The 23598-nt window shown below is 39.8% G+C and overlaps 1 protein-coding gene across 4 annotated transcripts in view; it reads right to left on the bottom strand.

Annotated features, from left to right (window-relative positions):
• The window catches only part of TMEM62 (transmembrane protein 62), a 47111-nt gene that overhangs the window by 16554 nt on the left and 6959 nt on the right, over nt 1-23598 (bottom strand). Inside the window, exons 2-8 of one of the 4 annotated variants that reach the window (XM_074955626.1) lie at nt 20830-20941; nt 19354-19491; nt 14938-14983; nt 9696-9837; nt 5165-5289; nt 4927-5049; nt 2854-3009 (exon numbers count right to left, since the gene is read on the bottom strand). In XM_074955626.1, the coding sequence (XP_074811727.1) occupies nt 2854-3009; nt 4927-5049; nt 5165-5289; nt 9696-9837; nt 14938-14983; nt 19354-19491; nt 20830-20941 (842 nt within the window). Of the gene's footprint in view, nt 1-2853; nt 3010-4926; nt 5050-5164; nt 5290-9297; nt 9671-9695; nt 9838-14937; nt 14984-19353; nt 19492-20829; nt 20942-23598 lie in introns of those variants that run through there. The other 3 variants (XM_074955629.1, XM_074955627.1, XM_074955628.1) reach the window with 3 other exon arrangements.

The raw sequence follows: 23598 nt of genomic DNA on the forward strand, positions 1-23598 counted from the left end.
AAGTGCTTTCACCAAATTAAGATGAAATACAGCTTTAGAAACTTCAGCAGGTGTAACACCTTTTCATAGTTCCTATTTCTTTTCCTTTGTAAGTTTACCTTTTGCACGTTATTTTATATCTGTTGTTGATTCACAAAATTCAGATGTGTAATAAGACTTGAAACATTATCATACACTACAGACTCGTTTTTTGGATCTGGTAATTCCCCAAATTCATCCAACAGCTCATTAGTTGTTTTTAGAGTTTCTTTCTTAAATTACTAAATGAGAAGCTTTCATGTTTTATTCCTTCAATCAAATTCTCTTGCTTTATTAAACTGTAATGATTTCTTCCTGCCATTTCAAAGTTAATTTTCCTATATTCTTGCCTAATATGAAGTTATAAACATTCCCATCTCTGTGTGTGCGTGCACGTGCACACCCCCAGAAACCCTTAATGCCACCTGGCAAGGGGGTTACAGGAATGTCCTGATTCTGGTTCGTACATTCTTGTTCACCAAATGATGTCATGTGAGGTGTCAAATGAAAGCCAAGGGTCTCAGTGGACATTAATATCATTGTGAAATGTATGTACAGATACTATGCAAAGAGTATGTTTTAAAGTCTGTGTTAAGGCAGAGTTGACAAACAGGTTTTCTGTCAGGCAAGAGTTGTTTATTCACTTCTCTCTCTGTTGAGATGTAAATTAAGCACTGTAAACTAACACAATGAATGTCTATTTACATATAAAGTCAAAAGGGAGATGTGAAATCAACAGGGAAGCAGCACATAGGAAAAATAATCCATGGATGGTTATTCTGACTCTGAGAACAGTAAATATAAGTAGAAGGCAAAAAGACACCTCTTTATCTTGCACCTAAGAAGTAAGTATTGATTACATTTATGAAAACAGGATCTCAACCAACTTGGTTGAAATGCTGCAGAGAACTCTGGGGGTAAACTTCCGTAGACAGGAGGTTAGCCTGTTAAGTTTATTCTCTAGAAAGCATGTTATAATTGTGTTTTATATGTAACCTTTAGTTTCCATTATCCTTACTCAATACCTCTTGAATCTTTGGTAATAAACTTATCCATGTTTTCACTATAGATATATCTCAGTGCTGTGATATTTAGCAAGGGGCTGATCCTGAGTTGATTCATACAAGCTGGTGTGTACACTGTTCCCTTGGGGACAGCAGACCTGGTATTCCTATGAGTGTTCAGTAGATAAGGGACTGGACACCACAGAGGAACGCTTCAAAGGAGCTCAAGGACTGGGGTACATCTATTGTTAACCTGCAAGACAGAATAAGGGTTGGCATAGCCCAAAGGAGAGTGCTTGGGTGGCTAACAGACTGGTGGTGTCAGAGAGTTGACACCAAGTTAAACACAAGCAAGTCTCCATTGTAAACAAGGTTTCAGAGTAGCAGCCGTGTTAGTCTGTATTCGCAAAAAGAAAAGGAGTACTTGTGGCACCTTAGAGACTCACAAATTTATTTGAGCATAAGCTTTCGTGAGGTACAGCTCACTTCATCGGATGCTCAAATAAATTTGTTAGTCTCTAAGGTGCCACAAGTACTCCTTTTCTTCTTGTAAACAAGGTGACTCTCAGTTCTGGGTACCCCAAGGTAGGTGTAGGTGTAGGTGTGTGTGTGTTGTAACTGGCAATTAGAGATTAAACCACTTATTTCCCCCTGCCTTTTTTTTTTTTTTTGGCATCCCCAAGAGGAAGCAGCAACAGGATATACCGGATCCCCATGAGAAGGTCTCATCACTGCCCTCCTTCTAATTTCTAAAAAGGCTTCTAGGGAAGTAGATACTGAGCCACATCCCCCTCATCATATGGGGTGAGCACACTCTCTCAGGGAACAGCTTGTGAAGGTACTTACTCCCCTCAGGAGCCCCAGTTACATTATCATTTTATAACTATGGATGTTTTAAGAGAATTGTCTGTCTGTGGAGGAAGTTGGAAAGGGCATGCTCAGGAGAACAGGAGTAATCAGGAAACAAACTGTATTATTCAGTATTCTTATAAAGCCAGCCGTATTAACAATTTAAAAGTAAATAAAAATAGAAATAAAGTAGTAGAGGTTTAAAAATACATAAATATGGAAATAGGCAGAAGTAGAGGGTTTTTTTTATTAAAAAAAAAAAAAAATTGAAAATAGGCAGATGCAGGCTAAAAAAACCTGATGAAAGCAGAGGCATAAACACACACAGAAACACTCAGATGAATATAAGCAAATATAAAAACTGAAATTGGTAGATGCATTGGTATACTGAGAGATTAACAACTATTATCAAGGACTGATTACGTGCCTAGTTCTGCCCGCTTCGATCACACAAATAGTTCCATCAGCTTCAGTGGAAACACTTGCATGAGTAAAGCAAATGTAACGTGGCTCTATATAGCCTGCTTTTATCATACAATAACCTTCTAGAGAATTGGATTTGGAGAGGAATGAACATATGTTAACTTATGATACATCTACACTGAAGAAAAAAAACAACCCAAAACCAAAACATGGCAGCAAATCTCAGAGCCAAGGTCAACTGACTCAGGATCACGGGGCTTGCATTACAGGGCTAAAAATAGCAGCGTATATGTTCCTGCTCAGGCTGGAGCCCAGGCTCTGAGACTTCCCTCCCTTCACCAGGTTTAAGAACCTGAAAGGGAACATCCATACTGCTATTTTTAGCCTTGTAGCATGAGCCCAAGTCAAGTGACCTGAACTCTGAGGCTCGCAACGGGTTGGTTGGTTTGTTTTTTGCAGTGTAGACATACCCATATAGACACATCTACATTGATTTAGTCACAGAGAAACACCCAACTGTAAAAGAACTTGTTGAAAGTTTCAAGAGACCCCAGGATACCTGATGTGGGTGGAGTGAAGAATTTTCACTAGTGGTTCATGAGTAGAGCTGCTATAAAGTAACGATTTGGGGTTGGTGATGAGAACAGCTGGCCATTCCTCAAAGTTCATATCTGCAAAGCTAAGGAGGTCATGATCAAATGCAAGGATCCGGTACCTGATGATAAGAAGTTAAAACAGGACAATTTTGTTAATGTGGGCTATTGCAAGGGCAGAGAATTCACAAATTGCTCCAAAGCTTTTAAATAAGACTGATGCATTTATTTTCCAATTTTTGTGTGTGTGTGTGTGGAATGAGTAGCAGGTGATACAGTTTTTAGACTGAGACTTTCAAATTCATTTTACTTATTGTGGAAGCGCCATGTGCAGTCCCATAGTTAAGACTGAGTTGAGTTTTGATCTTGTAGCAGGCATTCAACCATTTTGTTATGTATGAAGAATTATTCTGATTAATTATTTGTATTACCATAGTACTTAGAGCTCTAGTCATGGACAAGGACCCCACTGTGCTAGGCGCTGTACAACCACACTTATCCTCCCTAAAATCACAGCATTTACTTTTTGAGCACAGAATGATTTTTCTGATAATTTACAAATCAATGGGTTAGTTTAGGATTTAACAATTAAAATGGGTCCTTTTGAGATATTTACATCCCATATCACACAGTTTCTGTCTCACAAATTATCTTAATAATAGGCTAAGGTGGATGCTTCACACTTCCGTTATAGTTAAAACTCACTGAAATTTTGTGCATAGGCTACCTGTGAAGACTTAAAAAACCCCCACATGATTAAAGTTCATTCCTCCACCCTCCCCGACCTCCCAATCTTCATAATTGAAAGTTTCCTCTTCAGCAGGATCTGACAAACCATGTTCTATGTAAAACTGCCCACTTTCAAAACAATTGCCATTTCCTGTTGCTGTCAATGGGACTGAGGACATAACTTGCCCACAGTTAGACACCTTTCTGAAATGGCCACAGGCTGCTCATGAGGATGGCTGCTGGCTTCACTCTCACTGGGAACAATGGTAGGCAGTGGCCATTTTGAAAGAGGACACCTTTCATTGTAACAGTACAATGAGGGTAAGAACAAAAAAGAGAAAATCCAATGCGTCTTTAAAAGTTAGCTTAAATCTAATCTGAGACCACAAATACTAACATGCTTTAATAATATTGTTATTGCATGGTGTCACTACTTGACAAAGTTAAGGTTGTTTGGGTACCTTAACTGTGCATTTCCACACCTCAACATTTTCAGATTTCATTTAAAATTAACCTGATCTCTGAATTGCCTCAGTTTTATAAGGATTGGGTGTTGGGATAATTACAAAATCTCTGCATGACAGGGTGTGCATCCCACACCATCCCTGATGCAGGCCCTCATTAACCCTAAGGCCAATTAGGTTACCTGGCGTCACAAGCGAGAGGGAGGTCCAGGGTTAATTTAAGAGTCAAGCCCAGCTGGAGAAGGGCTGGGACAAGACTATAAAGCCAGGTGCCTGAAAGCAGAAGGGGGCTGCAGGGGAAGGGGCTCCAGTCACTCCCTGGGATGAGCAAGGTCATCAAGGTCAAGAAGAAAGTCCAGGGGGAGAGTAAACCCTGAGATCCTGTCCTTGCGTAAGGAGTCTAGCAAGAGGCTAGGAGGGGGTGAAGTAGCCACGGGAAGTAGAGTAGACTCCTGTGGTAAACCCAGAACCAGGCAAGGGAAGTGAGAAAAGATGGGTAGGAAGGAACCCAGGGAAACACCAACAGGGATGGGGATTGAGCAGACCTGGATTGTTGTGTACAGGGTCCCTGGGCGAGAACCCAATGTAGTAGGTGGGCCCAATTCCCATGTTAGTTACTGGTATAGTGGCAAAGAGCCCCAAGCAGGGGCTGAACACATCCAGAAAAGGCATTGGACAGTGGTCCTGCTGGACTTTGTAACCCTGGAAGGGGTGGACTGAATGGGGACCTGGCTGGAGGGCCATCATGTCTGCTGACCTCTCCACAAGGAATAAAAAGAAAGGGTCACCACTTCACCAGGTAGTGTCTGTGTATAACATTTGCTTTTTCACTGGAGGTTTACTTACTTCCTATTTTCCATCCAATCTCCCAGCTCCAGTTCCAGAGTGCCCTGAGGGTGCCGACTATGCAGGACTGGCATCAGTCCACCCAGTGTATGGAAGTGCCCACACAAATAGGCTGTGGCAGAGCTAGTCAAAAACAATATGATTATTATTTTACTGGGAAGAAAATGCCACCTCAGAATAGCTGATTGTTGAAGTGGGGTAATGCTGGAAATATGCAGAAAGAGAAGAGAGATCTTACCTCATTACCATTCGTACTCCTGGAGATGGGGAGATGATTGTTGAAGTGGGGTAATGGCCAAACCAGATGGTTTGGTTGCTATGATGACTTTCTGTGGCCAAGGAAGATAGCTCTTCCATTTGACTCTGAAATGGCAGACAAATTGAAAAGGCATTTCATTAGCATTCAAGCTATTTGGATCCAAGAATCAAACAACACACACCACAAATCACCTTTAAACTATAAAGAGTACTTTTTTAAATTCCTACAGAAGCATGCACATAAATGGAACTTTTAGAACTTCTGTCAATATCCCCCAATTCAAACAAAATAAAATGATCAGACATTGGAAAAAATAAAGTTACATAGCACTCAAAGTACTCCTTTCACTTGAGCAGTGGCAAAAGCAGCATAAAGATCTGCATTTGATTTGTTTTTCCCCAAGGAGGTTTTTGCCCATTTTTGCTTCAGCGTAAAGAAGGCATGCAAGTTAAGAGAGGTGACAGAAGTCCAGAGGAATGTGCTAAAATGGTGAGAATCCTTCCTGGAGAGACAACCAAAAAGCAGTGAAGGGAAACTACACTTTCACCACTAGAACCCTCACTTGTGGAGTCCCATGAGGATCAATTCTCTCTCCAGTCCTTTTCAACATCTGCACGCAGCCATTAAGTGAACAGACCCTAGTGTCAGTAGTATGTAGATGACATACAGCTCTGCCTATTCTCTACACACAACCATATTGCTACTGCCAAGATGGCCCATAATATAAATGGGATCAGCTCATGGATGAAGAGCAGCTGGCTGAATCTAAGAAAGACAGAAGTGATGCTAATGGGTAAAGGAAAGCATTTTGGAGAGTTTGCAGCTGCAGTGCTGCTTCTGTTGGTTGAAAGTACACACCCGCAACTGGCCAATTCACTCCATAGTTTAGGACTACACTTGATTCCTCACGGATGCTAAAGCTCTCACACAGCAGCATCCACAAGTAATGCCTTCTATCATCTCCAATTGACTAGAAGACTCTGATCCATCCCAACAGATGGAGAGCTGGCTTTATTTATTCATATCTTTGACACCTCTCAGCTATACTACCACAATATGATATACCTAGGCACAAAACTTTCAATATTTAGGAAACTCCAACTAGTACAGAATGCTGCAGCGCATCTCCTTAGCAACACAGGCTACCATAATCACATCAAACCCATTCTCCACTCCATACACTAGCTTCCCATAGAATCTTGAATCAAATTAAAGGTCTTGTTCCTTATCTTCAAAGTTCTCCATAGCTTGGGCCCAGGATATCTAAAAGTTCGCCTAAAGCTCCAGGATGAAAACAGTGGTTGACAATTATATTCCTCTGGCACAGTTGAACTCTCTTCAGCAAAAGTAAAGCTTTTCTGTGTGGGGAAGTGTCTTGGGAATAGGTCTGAAAGTGTGGAATGAACTTCTCCAGAAACTAAGGACCATCACTAACCTCATCACTCACCCCTCCAAGATAAATACATCGCAACACATATTTATTAAAAAACCACCCAAGTCTCTATTTGGGGAGAGAACAAAGACATGACAGCTGTTAGTCACATCGCTTAACGCAGTACTGGAAAGTGCTCAAATACAATGGTGATGCGTGTGGTATAAGAACCGACACAAAATAAAATAGAAGCTTTGGGTTTTGTTTTGTTTTTTAAATCTGCTTATTTTTTACCTTAGAAGTTTGAAGTCTGGTCATCTTTGGTACTGCCAGGGACCTACTGTAGGGATGAAAGGGCTCAGAGAATGTGCATTGACAGCTCTAACGCCTTAATTGAAGGGGCATAGGTGCTGAATCTTTAACAAAGACATTCTTTCTCCAAAATGTTTGACATTAGAGTTAAAATATTAAACAAAAAGTTTTAAATAGTGACTAAAATTCCTTTCCCTCAGTTGTTCAGCTTTCAACCTCTTGACTCTTGTGATAAAATTTCACAAGTTCCCCAATTATCAGAGTTCAGAGAGACTTCCAGGATTGATAACACCTCAATTTCTAACATAAAAAGGTTAAAGAAAACAAAACAGGGCACAAGCCCATTGGTTTTCCCCCTTTGCAAGTGCCCTTTCACAGAGTCCAGGAGGACAGCCAACATATTTTTCTGCCTTCTCACCTGAAGGTAAATGTTGCAACACATAAGCAGAGAGGGGAGAATCTGAGTTATAATCATATAAAAATGGGATGAATTCTGTATGTCAAACTATGTTAGCATAACAATGCTTTAGTAGCTACGACTAATATTTCATTTGCCTTGAAGGATTTGTGTATTTTCTGCACCCATGTTAAAAACCCCAGTTGTACAATCAAGTCACTGATAAAATCATAGATACATAGCGACAGATGTCCACTGATCCTGAACTACCTATTTTTTTCTCCATCCAACAGTTTTGTGCAAATGTTTGCAAATGACACTCTTCTTACTCCCATTTGCTTGCTCCTAAGTAAAAGCATGCTTGATTCACAGCAGTCAAGGACAAGAGATCAGACTCAGAAATAAACAGTCTCATCTTGAATTCTGCCTGCAAAGCTACTGCATCCAGCATTAATTAGAACAAACAATAAGAACAATAATACTGTATTTTTGCACTGCTATAGCACCTTTCCTACAATTAGCTCCAAGTGCTTTACAAACATTAACTTACTTAGGGTTTGTCTATACATGGAGTTATTCCAGAATAACTGAATAGTGTGTCCACTATTCTTGAATAGCTTTTTGGCTTTAAATTTAGATCCTAAATTATTCCAGAATAACTTGCATGTGTACATGAACCCTTAGCCTCAACACTCATTTGGGGGTAGGTAAAAGTTAGGGAACATTTTACTCATCACTCAATGCAGTCATCTCAGGGGCAGAAGATGACATCTGTTTAACAGAACATAGCAACACTAAACAATATTTTCGGAGAATAAATGAAAAAGAATACCATATTGATCAGAAACTAGAGAGGGAATTTAGTGAACCAAAATGCAACTATTTGAACTGGAATTTGACCTAAACATCAGGATTAATATTCCTACTCTTTCAAATATTGCCATAGCATCTTTAATGATCACAAGAAACAGGACCTCAGTTTTACATCTTATTCAAATGGTCCAAATATCTATACCTAGGATACAGACCAGCTTCCACATAAGCTTCATGGACTGCAGTACCACATATTCTCAACATAATTGATGATGCTCATGCACAAATAAGAACATAAACAAAAAAGAAACAAACACACACACAAGGAACACGTTTAACAAATCAAAAAGGACAGAATCGGGAAGGAAAGCATTTTTATTTTAAAGCTTCTAAGGGGCTGATACCAACATTGATGTGTAACAAAAACAAAAGACATAGGAAGTTCTTGACAGTGTCCTTAATTAAAAAAAAAAAAAGGCCTCTCAATCTTCGTTTTGGTATCAGAATGACAAATTATTTCTTGCAAAAGAGAGAGAGGGAAAAACATTTTCTCCTACTTTTAGAGTATGGTGTAAGAAACATTAATTTTCTTAAGGAAAAGACAAAACAATATTAACGTACAAAGACTATCTTTTAGACGAATGGTAGAGTTTGAAGTGTTGTTGTAGCTGTGTTTGACCCAGTATATAAGAGAGAAAAGTAGGTGAGGTAATATCTTTTATAGGACCCACTTCTGTTGATGAAAGACACAAGTTTTCAAGGTACACAGAGGAAGAGCTCCATGAAGCCCAAAAACTTGGCTTGTCTCTTTCATCAACAGAAGTGGTTCCTATAAAAGATATTATCTCATCCACTTTGTCTTTCTCATCAGTTTGAGACATTTCTCTCTTTAAAAAACAACAAAACAAATACCAAACCATATATTATTTAAGCTCCGTACCAATGTGGATACAAAAACAAATGGATATAAACTGGCCACCAGGAAGTTTAGACTTGAAATTAGACGAAGGTTTCTAACCATCAGAGGAGTGAAGTTTTGGAATAGCCTTCCAAGGGAAGCAGTGGGGGCAAAAGATCTATCTGGCTTTAAGATTAAACTCGATAAGTTTATGGAGGAGATGGTATGATGGAATAACATGGTTTTGGTAATTAAATATTCATGGTAAATAGGCCTAATGGCCTGTGATGGGATGTTAGATGGGGTGGGATCTGAGTTACCCAGGAAAGAATTTTCTGTAGTATCTGGCTGGTGAATCTTGCCCATATGCTCAGGGTTTAGCTGATCGCCATATTTGGGGTGAGGAAGGAATTTTCCTCCAGGGCAGATTGGAAGAGGCCCTGGAGGTTTTTCGCCTTCCTCTGTAGCATGGGGCACGGGTCACTTGCTGGAGGATTCTCTGCTCCTTGAAGTCTTTAAACCATGATTTGAGGACTTCAGTAGCTCAGACATAGGTGAGAGGTTTTTCGCAGGAGTGGTGGGTGAAATTCTGTGGCCTGCGTTGTGCAGGAGGTCAGACTAGATGATCATAATGGTCCCTTCTGACCTAAATATCTATGAATCTATTACAAGAAGTACCAGCAGCTTGTGAACTGGAATGCAAATTCTTCTACAGTACCATGTTTAAAATCCCAAAGAAATTGTATGGTCTCTTGGGGCCTGGGCTGAGGGTGGCATCCACACAGATGAATGAATAGTTTCCAAAAGGCGTCCTGTGCACATAATGGAGAGAGCCATCCTTATGCCAGGCAGAGTATCTCCTGGCAAAACAAGATGGAAATACTGCAGTCAGAAAAGTTTAGAGCAGTGGCAAAAGAGAAAGGATATAGAACAAATGTAAGATTTCCCATTTACCTCAACAGGAAGACAGATTTTTAGAGTGGACTTAAATTCTAACAGCATTGGAAGGTCTGTACTTCAAAGAGGACAAACATTCTGACCCATGTACCACATACTGGAGTTAAAACCAGGTTAGCACTCAAATGGTTAAAACAAGGGTTAGATAAGTAAGTTTTCCCTGTGCAAAATGGTGCTCTTTACAAATAAAGGACATGGACAAATGCAGGACAACACCAGGCAACTCAGCTGAATGACAGGGTAGCAGAGCCACTTGCAACCCTAATTAAAGGAGACCTTCAGAGGATACAAGTTGGGTTTGTATCCTGTGTTTATTTTTGGTATACAGAGAAGGCCTGTAAGGATTTTTTTTTTTTTTTTGGGGGGGGGGGGGGGGGTGAAATTGTGCTTACTTCCTTAGAAATACCAGGAATGTCAAGTCTTGTCTTCCCTATGTTACTGGAGTTCTTTCCTAGATTATTCTAATATGGACTATAAAAAAATGGAAGCCATTTCCTAAAAGGATTGGGTATTGGATTATTAAGTTTCAGAGTAGCAGCCGTGTTAGTCTGTATGCTCAAATAAATTTGTTAGTCTCTAAGGTGCCACAAGTTCTCCTTTTCTTTTTGGATTGTTAAGTGTTTTCCAAAACAAAACAAAAACAAAACAGAACACCACACAAAAACTTTTAAACAATGAATAAAAATAACTTCCCCTCTCACTCAAGTTTAACTTTCCTGGTTGTTGTGCTACCATAATCCTACCAGTTCTCCAGTCACCCACAGAGTCGCAGGAAAAACAAGACTTGAATTTCTTATGTAAAATACAAGCAGATTTTTAAAAAAAATTTCAGACCTTATGGGAAGCTTTCCTTTTCACATTACTTAATACAAGTGTTGGAATTAATTTATTTTAAAAAGAGGTTTTTAAAAATAGGGAGAGATGGAAATAAATTTTCCTGTTCAAGGCATTATACTAATTTGTCATAAAGAAATGAGGTATAGAATAAATGTTTCTTCCTGGTATACAGGTGTCCTTAACACTAGACATTGCTGAGTTCTAAATAAAGATTGATGAAAGTGTCATCTTCTTGAAAGAGATTTTAGTGCTTTGCTCCATTAGGACAAGAAGTCAATCTTCCAGCCAATGGCATTTATTAAGATGCGCAAATGAAAGTTGATAAATTCTATATGACATCTAAATTATAATTGTGCAAAATTCTACAATTAGCTGAGTTTTTTGTTTTTAATTCTGGCATTTTCTAAGTCCCATGGTAGGTACAGGCTAAAGTGTCCATCAATTTAAATAAGGAATATAATTTATTCTGTTCAATTAATGCACCCAGAAAACGGAATTTGTAACCTCCACCAATTAAAGTAATTGTAAAAGGCCAGAAAGCTAGGGCTGAAGAGAAGAAAAAAACAATACCTCAAAAATAAGTTTACTGAGCATGTATCAGCACTGCAATTGGAATGATCATCTTCTAATACTACATAAGATTATTTTACCAAACTTATTGTTAAGGACTGCCTTAACACAGCACATCATGAATTGCAATAAGAAAAATCTGGGAGTTTGATATCGCCACCCTAAGAAGGCTCTGTTTTTACTCCCACTTAAAGTATGGTGAACAGATTTGAGTTTTACCCTCACTATGTTCATGAGGCAGAGAAATAATAGGCACTGCCATTCTTGAGTTAAAAAAAAAATCACATCATTTTGCTAAATCTTTGCATTCTAAGTACAATTGCTGCCTTTTACAATTTTAATACTGAACACTTAACAGAAGCATGTAATGCTGAGAAAAAACATACTCCCCCACCTCTCCCCTATTTTTGTTTTTAACATCCTGCAAGCTATAGTACTATAAGGTGTGCAACAAAAACAATGTTTTTTTGGAAGTCTACAGAGGCAGGGGATTCATCTTCCTTTGACCCAGACAAAAGACCTATTGTTCTGAATCATTGCCTAGTCCTGTTTAATTTGAGGAAAATGCCTCCATAATTCTTCATTCTACTCTCCCATCTCCTTCTCCCTCATTCCCCACCCCTTAAGCCTAATATTATTTAATCTGGACACCCGATGAATGAGCCTCATCCTCAATATAACAGCATGCCTTGTACTGATGCTTAACAGTGTTTAAGGATTTCAGTGCAGTTTTTCAGTCCAATACAGGAGGAACCAGGAGTCTCATCTTTAGGACCTGCCACAACGGCAAGATAACTAAACATAGTTACAAAAATTTACTAAAACAAAAGTAATTTATATTTAAGGATGAAAAACTTTTCCTTCCCTCACTCCACCTCCAACACTGGAGTGTTCAGAAACTGACTATCTGGAATTATAATAGCACCTTTACATAATTTTATAATGATGGATCCAAAGGAGTTTATAGTGTATGGGCCAAATTTAGTCTTGGTGTATAGCAGGTGAGGTCGGAGACATGTATGCTTAAAACATATATGGGAATATCAATCTGCTGTTAAGTGGACTAAATGCAGTTACTTAATAAGGAATTTACCCAGTGCCAAAATAATTCCATAAAAACCAGTCAGCTCAAAGTTAAAGAGCAGAATTCAACATCGTCTCTCCTCCTCTGTGCTTTTCCAATCTCCTTCAGTAAGGATATGTCTGTGACATTGCACTCCATATGATTTTATGAAAATATGCTAATAAGTGTGAATATAATGTAACTGGAATATGCTTCATGCAAAAGGTCTCTTGTAAGGTATCATTACAAAGCTTATAATCTACTGAGTGTGGTCATCCTCCTTTTATAAATGTATTAGTCTTGTATCTGAAACTAGAAATATGAAATATAACTCTGAGTCCTATTGTAATTATGCAAAGTGTGGGCCATTAATGGTGGTTTGGAATCTTGATGGCTCCCATTAACCAGGACAATTAACTATAGATGACTTCTGTTTACTTGCAAACCTTCCTGAGAGTCAGGCCGGGAAGGCTTGGGGGTCTCACAGGACATCTGACCATATCATCTGGTACTGAAATCCATCTTAAACCTGGTGCTTTTCCATTTAGAAGGTGCATTGGGGACCCAGAGACAAAAGATTCCTGCCTTGTGCCAAAGCTATAAAAGGGGGTGAAACAGAACAAAGGGGGCTGCAGTCATGAGAAATCCCCTAGCTACCACCTGAGCTGGAACAAGTACTGTACAAAGGGAAAGGATTGGGCCCAGACTAGAAAGGAGTCTAGTCTGTGAATGAAGCTTGTTGGAACATCTCTGAGGCTGAGATTTACCTACATTTAGTTTCTTAAATGTATTGGGCTTAGACTTGCATGCTTTGTTTCATTTTGCTTGGTAACTTTGTTCTGTCTTTTATTACTTGGAACCACTTAAATCCTACTTTTTATATTTAATAAAATCACTTTTTGCTTATTAATTAACTCAGAGTAAGTAAGTAATTCCTGGGGGAGCAAACAGCTGTGCATCTCTCTCTATCAGTGTTATAGAGGGTGGGCAATTTATGAGTTTACTCTGTATAAGCTTTATACAGAGTAAAATGGATTTATTTGGGGTTTGGATCCCATTGGGAACTGGGTATCTAGGTGCTAGAGACAGGAGCACTTCTTAAGCTGTTTTCAGTTAAGTCTGCAGCTTTTCAGGGATGTGGTCCAGACCTGGGTCTGTGTTTGCAGCAGGCTAGCGTGTCTGGCTCAACAAGTCAGGGTTCTGAAGTCCCAAGCTGACAGGGAAAATGGGCTCAGAAGTAGTCTCAGCACATCAGGTGGCAGTCCCAAGGGGGTTTCTGTGACCCAACCCGTCACAATGTCTTTACAGAAGAGGTAGCCTGCATGTTCTGTTCCCTGTTCTGAGCAGCTGGCTTACCCCAGAGGTAAGGAGCAAGACTGCAAAGCCATACCAAAGCTACCAGGTCTCAATGGTGCTGTATCCTCTGTGTGTTTCACTAAGATTTGTGAGGACATAGCCCATGTTTTTGTGCTACAGTAAGCTCAGCTCCTCTGATTCTTTCCCATTGAACTGTGGGAACACTCATCTGTCCTTCTGGCACATGGGAGGAATTGTGGGAAGGCCCTGGAGGACTATCTACAGTCTAGTGATTTAGCCTGTGCTCTCACTGCAATGAAGGTGGGTTACCAGCCCAAGTGAAATTAGAACCCATGTTCTAACCTACATCCTCCAGCTGTTTCAGCTAGCCCAGTTGAAAGCATCACTAAATTCAGATGAGAGATTGGTGAGAGAGGAAGGACCTGGAGGCAACAGCCAGATAAGACTTCAGGCTAATTTTAGCAACAATGAAGACCCTACCTAGGAGGCTGACAGAATCAGAGTTTAAGCACTTATGTATCTTTCACACCTCTAGCCTACGAATGCATTGTTGTCATCCTACTTACTAACGGAGAATGATTTTCTTCTGACTTTCATCAGTTGCTATTTATAGGGTTGTACATTTCCTGAACCATCCCACTGAAAGCTTTATACTTGAATCTCCAATTTATTCCTTAGGGTTCTCTCTCTCACCTGTGTCTATACTCATTTTCTTAACTCCCTCAGAGCTGATGAACCAGCTCAGGTAGGGTCCCTCCTGTTGTGCAGATGTAAATATTCTTGGGGATGCAGAAGGGAACACTAGAAAATGAAAAGGATGATAAGGGAATCCTTCTAAAATGCCAATGGCACACAGGTTGGTCTGCTCTGGGAGAGAATGAATACATGATGTTCTGAGCACTTCCTAGTTAGGGCAAGAATTGTTACAGGCATTGCTACAGGCACAGCTACAAAACATACAGGAGGGAGAGATTAAAAGGGTGGGCAAAAGATACTCTGGCTTTCTGTAGCAGCCCATTCAAATGTTAGTGGCTAATAGGGGCAGATTGGAAGACTAAAAGCAAACAGAGCCCTATGCTGGTAAAAAATCAATTGGTCATGATGTGTATTTGGCAGAGGTGAGCTAAAAACAGACTATTCCCTGTCCACAACACAATTCACTTTACTCTTGAATGTATGGACTCAGTGAGGTATTTAAAAAAAAAAAAAAGAGTACCTGTAGTAATTTTGGATGCTGTCCAAGTGTGGAATGTTGAAAGAATCTGTAGTGAAAGAAAAGAGACTATTCAGATGAAGCCAACTATTGCTCTGAGTCTTCTATTGCTCACTGCTGGACAGCAGTCTCAGCAGGCTTTGGCAGATTGTACTGACTGTAACTTATCTCTATTCTCATTGAAATTCATGAAGTATTGTTGCTTGCCATGTGAAATCATCTGGATCCAGTAGCCTCCTTTAGCTCTTTGTATATATGCATCTGGAGATACAGATCATACCTTTGACAAGCTCAAACCACCAGTCTCGGTGATAGACTAGCATGCTAGCATTTCACCTCTGGAGACTGGTTAGGTCACCAGCAAATTTCCCTCTAAAGGCTTGTCTATACAAACACTTAGTTTATGACAATCTGGTGTGTAAATCTACTCAGCACTAGTCTGCCATGCGCTAAGTGTATGTGTGGAACTTGCTGCCACACAGTAATAGTTTCCCAATGTGCTTTAATCTGTTCCCTTTACAAAGCGCGGTAGGTCAATGCACATTAGGTGCATGGCAAAACACGCATGCATGGCAAGCACACAAAGTCATGGCAACAAGGTCCAAATGGACACTTAGTCTGCAACAGGCTAGATTTATACCCCAGTTTGCTGCAAACAACTCCTAAGCTACATGCATGCCCAGCTGCAGTGCCTGCCACAAAAAGAAGCCTTCTACGCTGAGTCATCTCCCTCTTTGCCAGTGGGAGCTCTAAATGCACTGGCAGTCATATAGCCATATAAGTTGGAAGACAGCCACAAATATAGTTACCTTGATGCCATATGGATACTGCTACAGGAGAAAAATGAAACTGAGCAGTTACTTCTATATGAAGTAACTGCTCCTGGAGCAGCTTCACACAGTGGAGCACCACTTTTGAGCTTGGCCAACTATCACCAACTTGCAGGACAAGACAGTAATGCAGAACTAGGATGACCTGCAGTGGTGGCAGAAGTTCAGGATACAGAAGACTACTTTCTTAGAGATTTGTGTAGAGCTCAGCACAGAGCAGCAATGGTGGAACACCAACATCAGAGTTCTCATCAGCACAGAGAAATGCATGTCTAATAGCACCTAGTGGCCCACCACCCCCAATTGCTACTGGTCAATAGCTAACCAGTTTGGTATTGGTAGATCAATTTTCAGGATTGCTGTCATGTAGGTTTGTGCTGCTATTAAGAGGGTGTGCATGACCCACATCAATGCACAGAGGCAATGCACATGAGGTCGATGGATTTGCATGATTGGGGCTATGAGTTGTATAGCGGCCACTAATGTGGGATGGTCTGAAAAGGTCTATAATCTTTAGAATTCATTTCCACTTTATGCAATGAAAAAAAAGGGACTTTTGCTCCAAAGACCATTATGGACATTAACAGTGTTGTGATCTCCTGTCATTCTGGGAGACACAGCTTACTGAAGTTATGAAGCCTTTTACTGGACACCTAAATAAGAGAAAGGAACTCCTGAGCAGCTGCAGAACAACAACAGAGTGCACATTTGGAAGAATGAAGGTAAGGTGTTGGTGTTGTATGACAAGGCTGGATCCTTTTGAGAAATATTTGCTTCATGTTATAGTTGCTTGCTGTGTTTTGAACAACATCTACGAGAGCAAGGGAAAGTGCCTCACTAAGTCAGAAGTGAAGAGACTTGTAGAATTTTATCATCATCCAGTGACGGTGCCTCTGCAAAATGCCCCAATTGGTCAAAGAGGAATTGTACTCCTACTTTGAGACCCGGATGTAGCAGAGGAAAATGTAATGTAACCAAAGAAATTAATACTCTTTGTGTGATGATATTATTTAGGAATGGAGGTTATTAAGCAGGAGTTGTACCTCAATGAAATTTTCAGCAGAGTTGTAAATAAAAAGCCTTTATTGATTTAAACAAACACAGAACAAAGTTAAAACCATTGGAAATAGGGCACACATGCTCCAAGTGCTGAGTTCACACATCTTTATGCAGATAGAGTCACAAAAATGTATAGGTGGGTTTGTAGCTGTTTTCCTTCTCTTGAGCGATGGAATAGCATGGGAAGGGACTGTCCCTTCTAACCGGAGCCTTGAAAAGGTGTTCCCAATATCCTGTATTCTCAACAGACTGCAGGCTACGGCTAGGCTGGATTATTGAGGATGAGTCAAGCAACACATTGTTTTCCAGTAGATTCGTCTGCTTCTGTGATCATGTCCAACATCTTTTCCTTGACGGTCCCTTTCTCGGTATATTCCCTTGACTAATCCCTGTCCTCTTCTCTCTCGTTTTTTTTCTGGAGCATGAAAACTTCCCTCTAATCTTCTGTCTTTTTGGCGCTCTGTTGGGATGCTGTCACTAGGTCAGCAACTGTCTCCTCCTTTGTCCTCTTTCACTTCCCTCAGAGATTTGCCAGGCATTGAACAACTGATAGTGCTCTCTCTGCGAGGGCAATGGCACATTGGGTGCTTAATGCCTGGGTCTCAGGAGCCATCTCAGGCCCTGTCTGTGCTTGGGTCTCTGGCTCAGGTTGGGCGTATAAAGAGTTCTTGGCTGTCTTGGCGAATCTCCTTCTCGCAGGATTCTAGGATTGGTTTCCATACTGAAATAACTCATTCTGACATAAGTTATGTCACTTCCTAAGTGGATTAATTAAAGTGGAATAAAAAGCCAGAAAAACTGTAAAAATAACTTGTGTGTGTGGGCACAAGGCAGTTTATGCTGAAAAAAAAACTAGTTTTACAGAAAAAACCTTTAAGTGTAGACAAATGCTAAGAGCTCCAGGAACAGCTGCATCCCACCAAGAGATGGCTGGTCAACAGTTGATTTTGGGAGGAGAAGGAAAAAAGAGGACAGAGATAAGATGAGGGAGAATGTGAATGAGGGAAAAGAGAATGAATGGGAAGATGGGAAAATGAGCAAATGAGAGGAAAACAGTGATAAAAGGAGAGAGTAGCGAACATAATGGAATTTAGGAGAGTGGGTAGGAATGGGAGAGATTGAACGAGAACAAGTGAGGAGAGTGAATAAACCAATAAATGTGAACATGGAGAGGGGAAAGAGCAGGTGTTCCTAAGTATTTAATTTGCACTTACACTCATTCCTTACACAGAAAATAAATTAGTCACCAATTAAAATTAATCTGGGTGATCTCAGATTAATCCTTAGCAATGTTCTTGACAACTGAAGAAAAAGCACTGAAAGTCTTCTGAGAGATACGTGTCCAGCGCCTCTCAGCGAAGGGAATTCACTGTGACAAGGGATCTTCAGGTGTGAGGACTGTGGAATAATGAGAAGAATGCACCATGCAGTTTCAGTACAGTCCTTTATCAGTGATCAGTATGTTTCTGAATTTCCCTTCACAAGGAATTTCTTGTCAGGAGAGTGATGAGTTGTTGAGACTCCACATTGTAGTTTTCAGGGATATAACCAATACCCTTTCCTAAGAGGAAAGCTACATCAGGTTTCATCTCTAAATTCATTAACTACATAAGACTCCTACCATGTGGAAACAAGGGAATGAGCTAACGTAGAAACTAATGAAATTGTGAGGCTACATAACCAAGTGGATGAGAGGAAAGGCAGAATTCATTCTCTCTCACCGAGCAACGACTCTCATACTGGGAGCAGGTAAAGAGACACTCTGGTAACAACCTGACAGAAGATTCACTTCCGTGTAATTTGTTTTACTGGGGTTCAATGTTGTAAAACAGTTTTAGTCTCACAATAAGAAACTTAAAGGAAACATTTACCAAACAAAAATCCCTGGTGCAATGAACTTTGTAAACTGACCAGAGAGCCTGTCAGTATTTGAAAGTTTAACCTTTTTATTTATTTATTTATATGCTTCCGTTTTTGCTGCAGTTAACTTAGCATTGGAAATAATTTGACTGCTCATTTGGGTTTAAGATCAAAGAGAACAAAGTAGTCAAACTAAATGTTTTACAAGTGGAGGTAGAGAAACTAAGGTAGTTTAGTTTTTTAATTGGTCAAGAAGGTGCTATTTGTGAAAACTGCAGAAGTGTTTCAAAAACTCCTTCAGAAATCCCTTCTATGTGTCAGGAGCTAGACCTATCTATGTCATTGTTTATTTAAGTGAGTTTCTTTAAAAATTTTACTCAGTTATGAGCCAGTCAGCAGCAAGAAGCAAGGGAAAGCCTTCCTCCTTGTTCTCTAAAGGCCCAATCCTACAATCCCTATAGACAAAAACACTTCCACCGACTTCAACAAATTGGGCCCTCAGTTGGCAAGCATATTTTAGGAGTTCATAACATATATCAGTTTATTAATGAATATTAGCATCTTAAAATGGAAGGTTGCCTAGAACTTCCATTTGACTAGATTAAGTTTCTTATTTCCTGGGATTATTTGGCTGCTTCATTAAACTATTAGTTTTTTGGCTCTCTCTTACCATGATTCCCTTTGATGTCTATCCACTTGGTTTTCTCCATGACTCTTGATCTCTTCAGGATCAACTGGTAAGTTTGCCACTCCACCTCAATCTGCTCAGAGCCCAGTTTATCTTTTGTTTTGGCATCTGTCAAATCACCTGTAAGTGCACAAGGCCAAGACTGAACTACATGCTTCATTCTTCATAAATCACACAGAAGAGCTATATAATGCAAGCATTCAGTGCACGTCTTACGCTCAACACAATGACAGGCCTTCTGTGAACACATTCTAATGCCTACTGCCATTTGGTACTAGATTTATTATTGTAAGGTAAAGCCCTCTTAGCAAAGGCAGGCCACCTATAGTGTATCAGTTACATACAAACTTGTGTTTAACATGTCATGGCAACACTCTTTAATGCCACATCCTTGCCTACAAGCAAGAAATATTTTACAAGAATGCATTACATTTTGAAAATACTAAGGCAGAATCCTCAATTACAAATAATGAAAACATCTTGTCACCAAGTTAACTGCTACATTTCCTGGTATAGAGGATCAGCCATCACCCATTTCAGTACTGATTAAAATACGAGGTGTGTCTCGTGTCGCCTTTGTTCACATTTTCATTTTACTTTCCCTAGGAGTCTGTATTTTAAACCCTTCTTCCTTTACTTAAATGATGCATATTGTTTAACTATCTCTAAAAATAGATTAAAATGTTTCTGAACTGCTATAATTTATGCAAAAAACTGTCTGGGAAGCAATTTTGCTCAACAAATGAGATATTCATTTACGGTACAAACTCTACTTAGTGACCCTGCTAGCACTTAGATTCTGGAGTCTTTCATACAGCTGTTACTGCAAAGTCTCCTCAGATCATTTAACAAATACTGATCCATATTGATAATTGTGGCAGAACAGTTAAATAAACAGTTTATGTCTCTTTTATTTGTCCTGATATGACATATGGTCAAAAGAACATGAGCAATGCAAATAAGTAAAAATGAGTTCTCACAATTACAAAAAAGTTATATAACTGAACAGAGGTTATTCTTTTTACCCTCAGAATACAGACATAGTAAGCTCCACCACCAAATCTGATGCTTGTTTTTTAGCCTGTGTATGAATGAGTTGATAGGATCTGTACTGAGACCTAGGACTGATGTGCATTGGCAGAACTGTAAGGAAAACTTCAGAATGCACCCAATATGTGCACTACCTAGTTACAGTCAGTGATGATGAGCACTAAAAATTCACTATTAACCTTCTGCTTGCACCTGTAGAATAAATTAAAACAATGCTAATTCTGCTGGGCATAGGAAAGTATCTTTTCTTGGACTGACAACTGTTTTTTCAGCTGCAATTTGATTTTCATTACTTAAGATGCCTTAAGCTTGGACATTTTACTTTGAGAAGCTAGACATTTTACTAACCTGAATGTATTACCAAGGAAGGGGCAATAGGTAGAGAAATATAATTTCTGAATTGCTTACCTGTCACTAGAACAAGCACTGGTTGAATTATATCAATTGTTTCAGAACAGAACTTTTCGAAGTCAGGAACTCGTTTGGGATCCCGAAACCTACTGATGTGAATGTCTGATACCTACAGAAAGAATATATTGGATAAAGGTATTGTATCACAGACGGAGAGATCAAAAAATATATTTAGGGAGAGATCATTGCCAGAAACAACTCTAAATGTTTTGCAAAGCAAGAGCCATCTAAACAGGACTTGAGAATAAATTAGTAGTTTCATACCAGGACCCAAATAATTTTCCAGCAGCTTTACTCAAAGATTTCTAAAAATCACCCATGCAGAGATCAAGTGACAAGTCTTATCTCAAGAATGACAAAGACGGTTATTAAAACAACTAAACAGAAAGTGTACTGGATTAATTAGAAATGCCTTCATCAATATGAGGGCTACCCAAAAGGGATTACTAGACCTTTTATATATTTTGAAGGCAGCTTTTCTTTTGAACCAAGACATTCAAATAATTCCACATTTGAAAATTATTAGATTAGATAGGACTGAAAAAAGACCAGACAGAACAAATTTGTTTGAATTATGGTTTACTTTTGTAAGCAGAGTCAGGATGAGCTCTACCCTGACATCTGGTGGTGAGTTGTGGCGTGTTGTGGAAAAGAACTTTGGGGGCTGATCTCATTTGCATAGGCACACCCACCCCGCCTAGATGGTCACGTTGGCTGCTGTGGGATCCCCAGTTTCTCTGTTATTAAGGCAGGAAGAATAAAGTGTTATTATCCTGATTATGTGAATCAAGGACAGTGGAACTGTACTTGGCTTTTTGTTATGGTGGAGGGATTTGCCATCAACTAAGTAGCACTTGCCAGGCAAGGAACATGGGTTCCAAAACTCAGTGAAGGGAGATAGGCTGGGGACAGGCATTTATACATTGTGCTATGGGCCTCTTCTGAGAGCCCTAAATGCCAGCTGCATCGCCTCCTCTCTCTACTGTGTAATAGCAGAGCTAATTTTGATTCCACTAGGAACCTGGTTACAGATTGCAGAGCTAAATTCACTTTGGGCCAGTGGTACACCAGCACTGGGGCTCCCCTATTATGAGCTGAAATCACTAAAGAACTGAAATCACTGAGTACAGTGTTAAGTAGTAGGGGGCCTGAAGATATATTGGTGAGTGGCTTGCAGGACAGCTACTGGAGAGGAGCAGCTGAAAGAGTGGCTTGCAGGATGGCTACTGGGAAGGAGCAGCTGGCGGAGCAGCTCACTGGATGACTAGTGGAGAGGAGCAGCTGGAGGTGAAGGCTGCAGCAGAAACCCACGGAGAGGCTCTCTCTCTCCACCCCCCATTTCCACACAGGCCGGGGGGGGGGGTGGTTTAAAACTCTCCAGATGAACTTTTGAACTCTGGACTCACCAGAGATGGAGACTTTTGGGTTGCTGGACTCAAGAACCAAACGGAAAGGACACGGCCCAATTTGCTTGGGGTAGGTTTTTGCTCCTGGTTTGTGTTATGAATCCTGTTGGTGGTGTTTCCCCAACATAATGCCACATTGTTTCTCTCGGTTATTAAAATGCTTTTGCTACACTCAGACTCTGTGCTTGCGATAGGGGAAGTATTGCCTCTTAGAGGTGCCCGGGGGGGGGGGTGGTATATATTTGTCCCAGGTCACTGGGTGGGGGCTCGAGCCGGTTGTGCATTGTGTTATTGGAACGGAACCCCTAGATACTGAACCCGGCCCTTGTTGATGCCAACTCTGACAGGCAGAAGGGTTACATTTTGTCAGCAAAGACTTTCAATCACATTTCTTTAAGCTAGATATAAGGGATTACTACACATTAGTCTTTCAGCTCAGGAGACCTGCGTTCAAATCCTGAATACCTCACAAATGAAAATTAGATTGTCCATTTCATAGCTCTTCATGGCCATCTGTCCATAAGGCAAGTTAGGACTGAAGTGCCTTGTTTGGAAGATTACACAGTACTTGACAACAATAAATCGGGCTCTAATTTAAGTTATTAGTTCATTTTTATAAGAACCAAACTCACACAAACACTTATAGCTAATCTAAAAAGCAGCTGAGGTGCAAAATAATAAAAAATAGTCATAGGTTCCTCTCTACTTTTCAGCCATTTGAAGGAAGACTGAAATGATAAGAATTCTTATGTCTTGGGACCTGATTCTGCAGTCCTCATACAAGAAAATCTCCCACCAACCTCTATGGGAGCTCTCTCTATATCAGAACTCGACCCCAAGACAGATAAATGTATATTAAACAAATAATATGTGTTATATTTCATATCTATTTAAAATATTATGAACCTCACTAATTTGTACTAATGATAGGTATGCTGATTGCAAATGAATGAACTAGAGTGTAAAGAGATAGCACAATAAAAAAGTGAAGGTAATAAATACATCATAAGTATACCATATTCATTATTTGACATGTTACGTTTGATGCTAAATACTAATAAATATTTTGTGAAAATAATGAGGTCTTAGTAATATGAAACTTCACTACAACAGCTCAATTAGACCTTTGTTGAAAAGTGCAGCAAAACTGTCATCTTCGGTGTGCAAAGTAATGAAGTTCTACTGAATCTGCAATTTGCTCATTTTTACACCTAAATAAAGTAATAACACTAATGAAAATAAGTTGCAGTTTTCCTTTAAATCAGGGATCCAAAAAAGTCATACTGCAAAATGAGAGTTTAATTCAAAGTTCTCTCTCCATCTAGTCCTGTTGTCATCACATGTGAGATATAACTGATAT

The sequence above is a fragment of the Natator depressus genome, chromosome 6 (assembly GCF_965152275.1).
Source record: "Natator depressus isolate rNatDep1 chromosome 6, rNatDep2.hap1, whole genome shotgun sequence".
Classification (NCBI taxonomy): Eukaryota; Metazoa; Chordata; order Testudines; family Cheloniidae; genus Natator; species Natator depressus.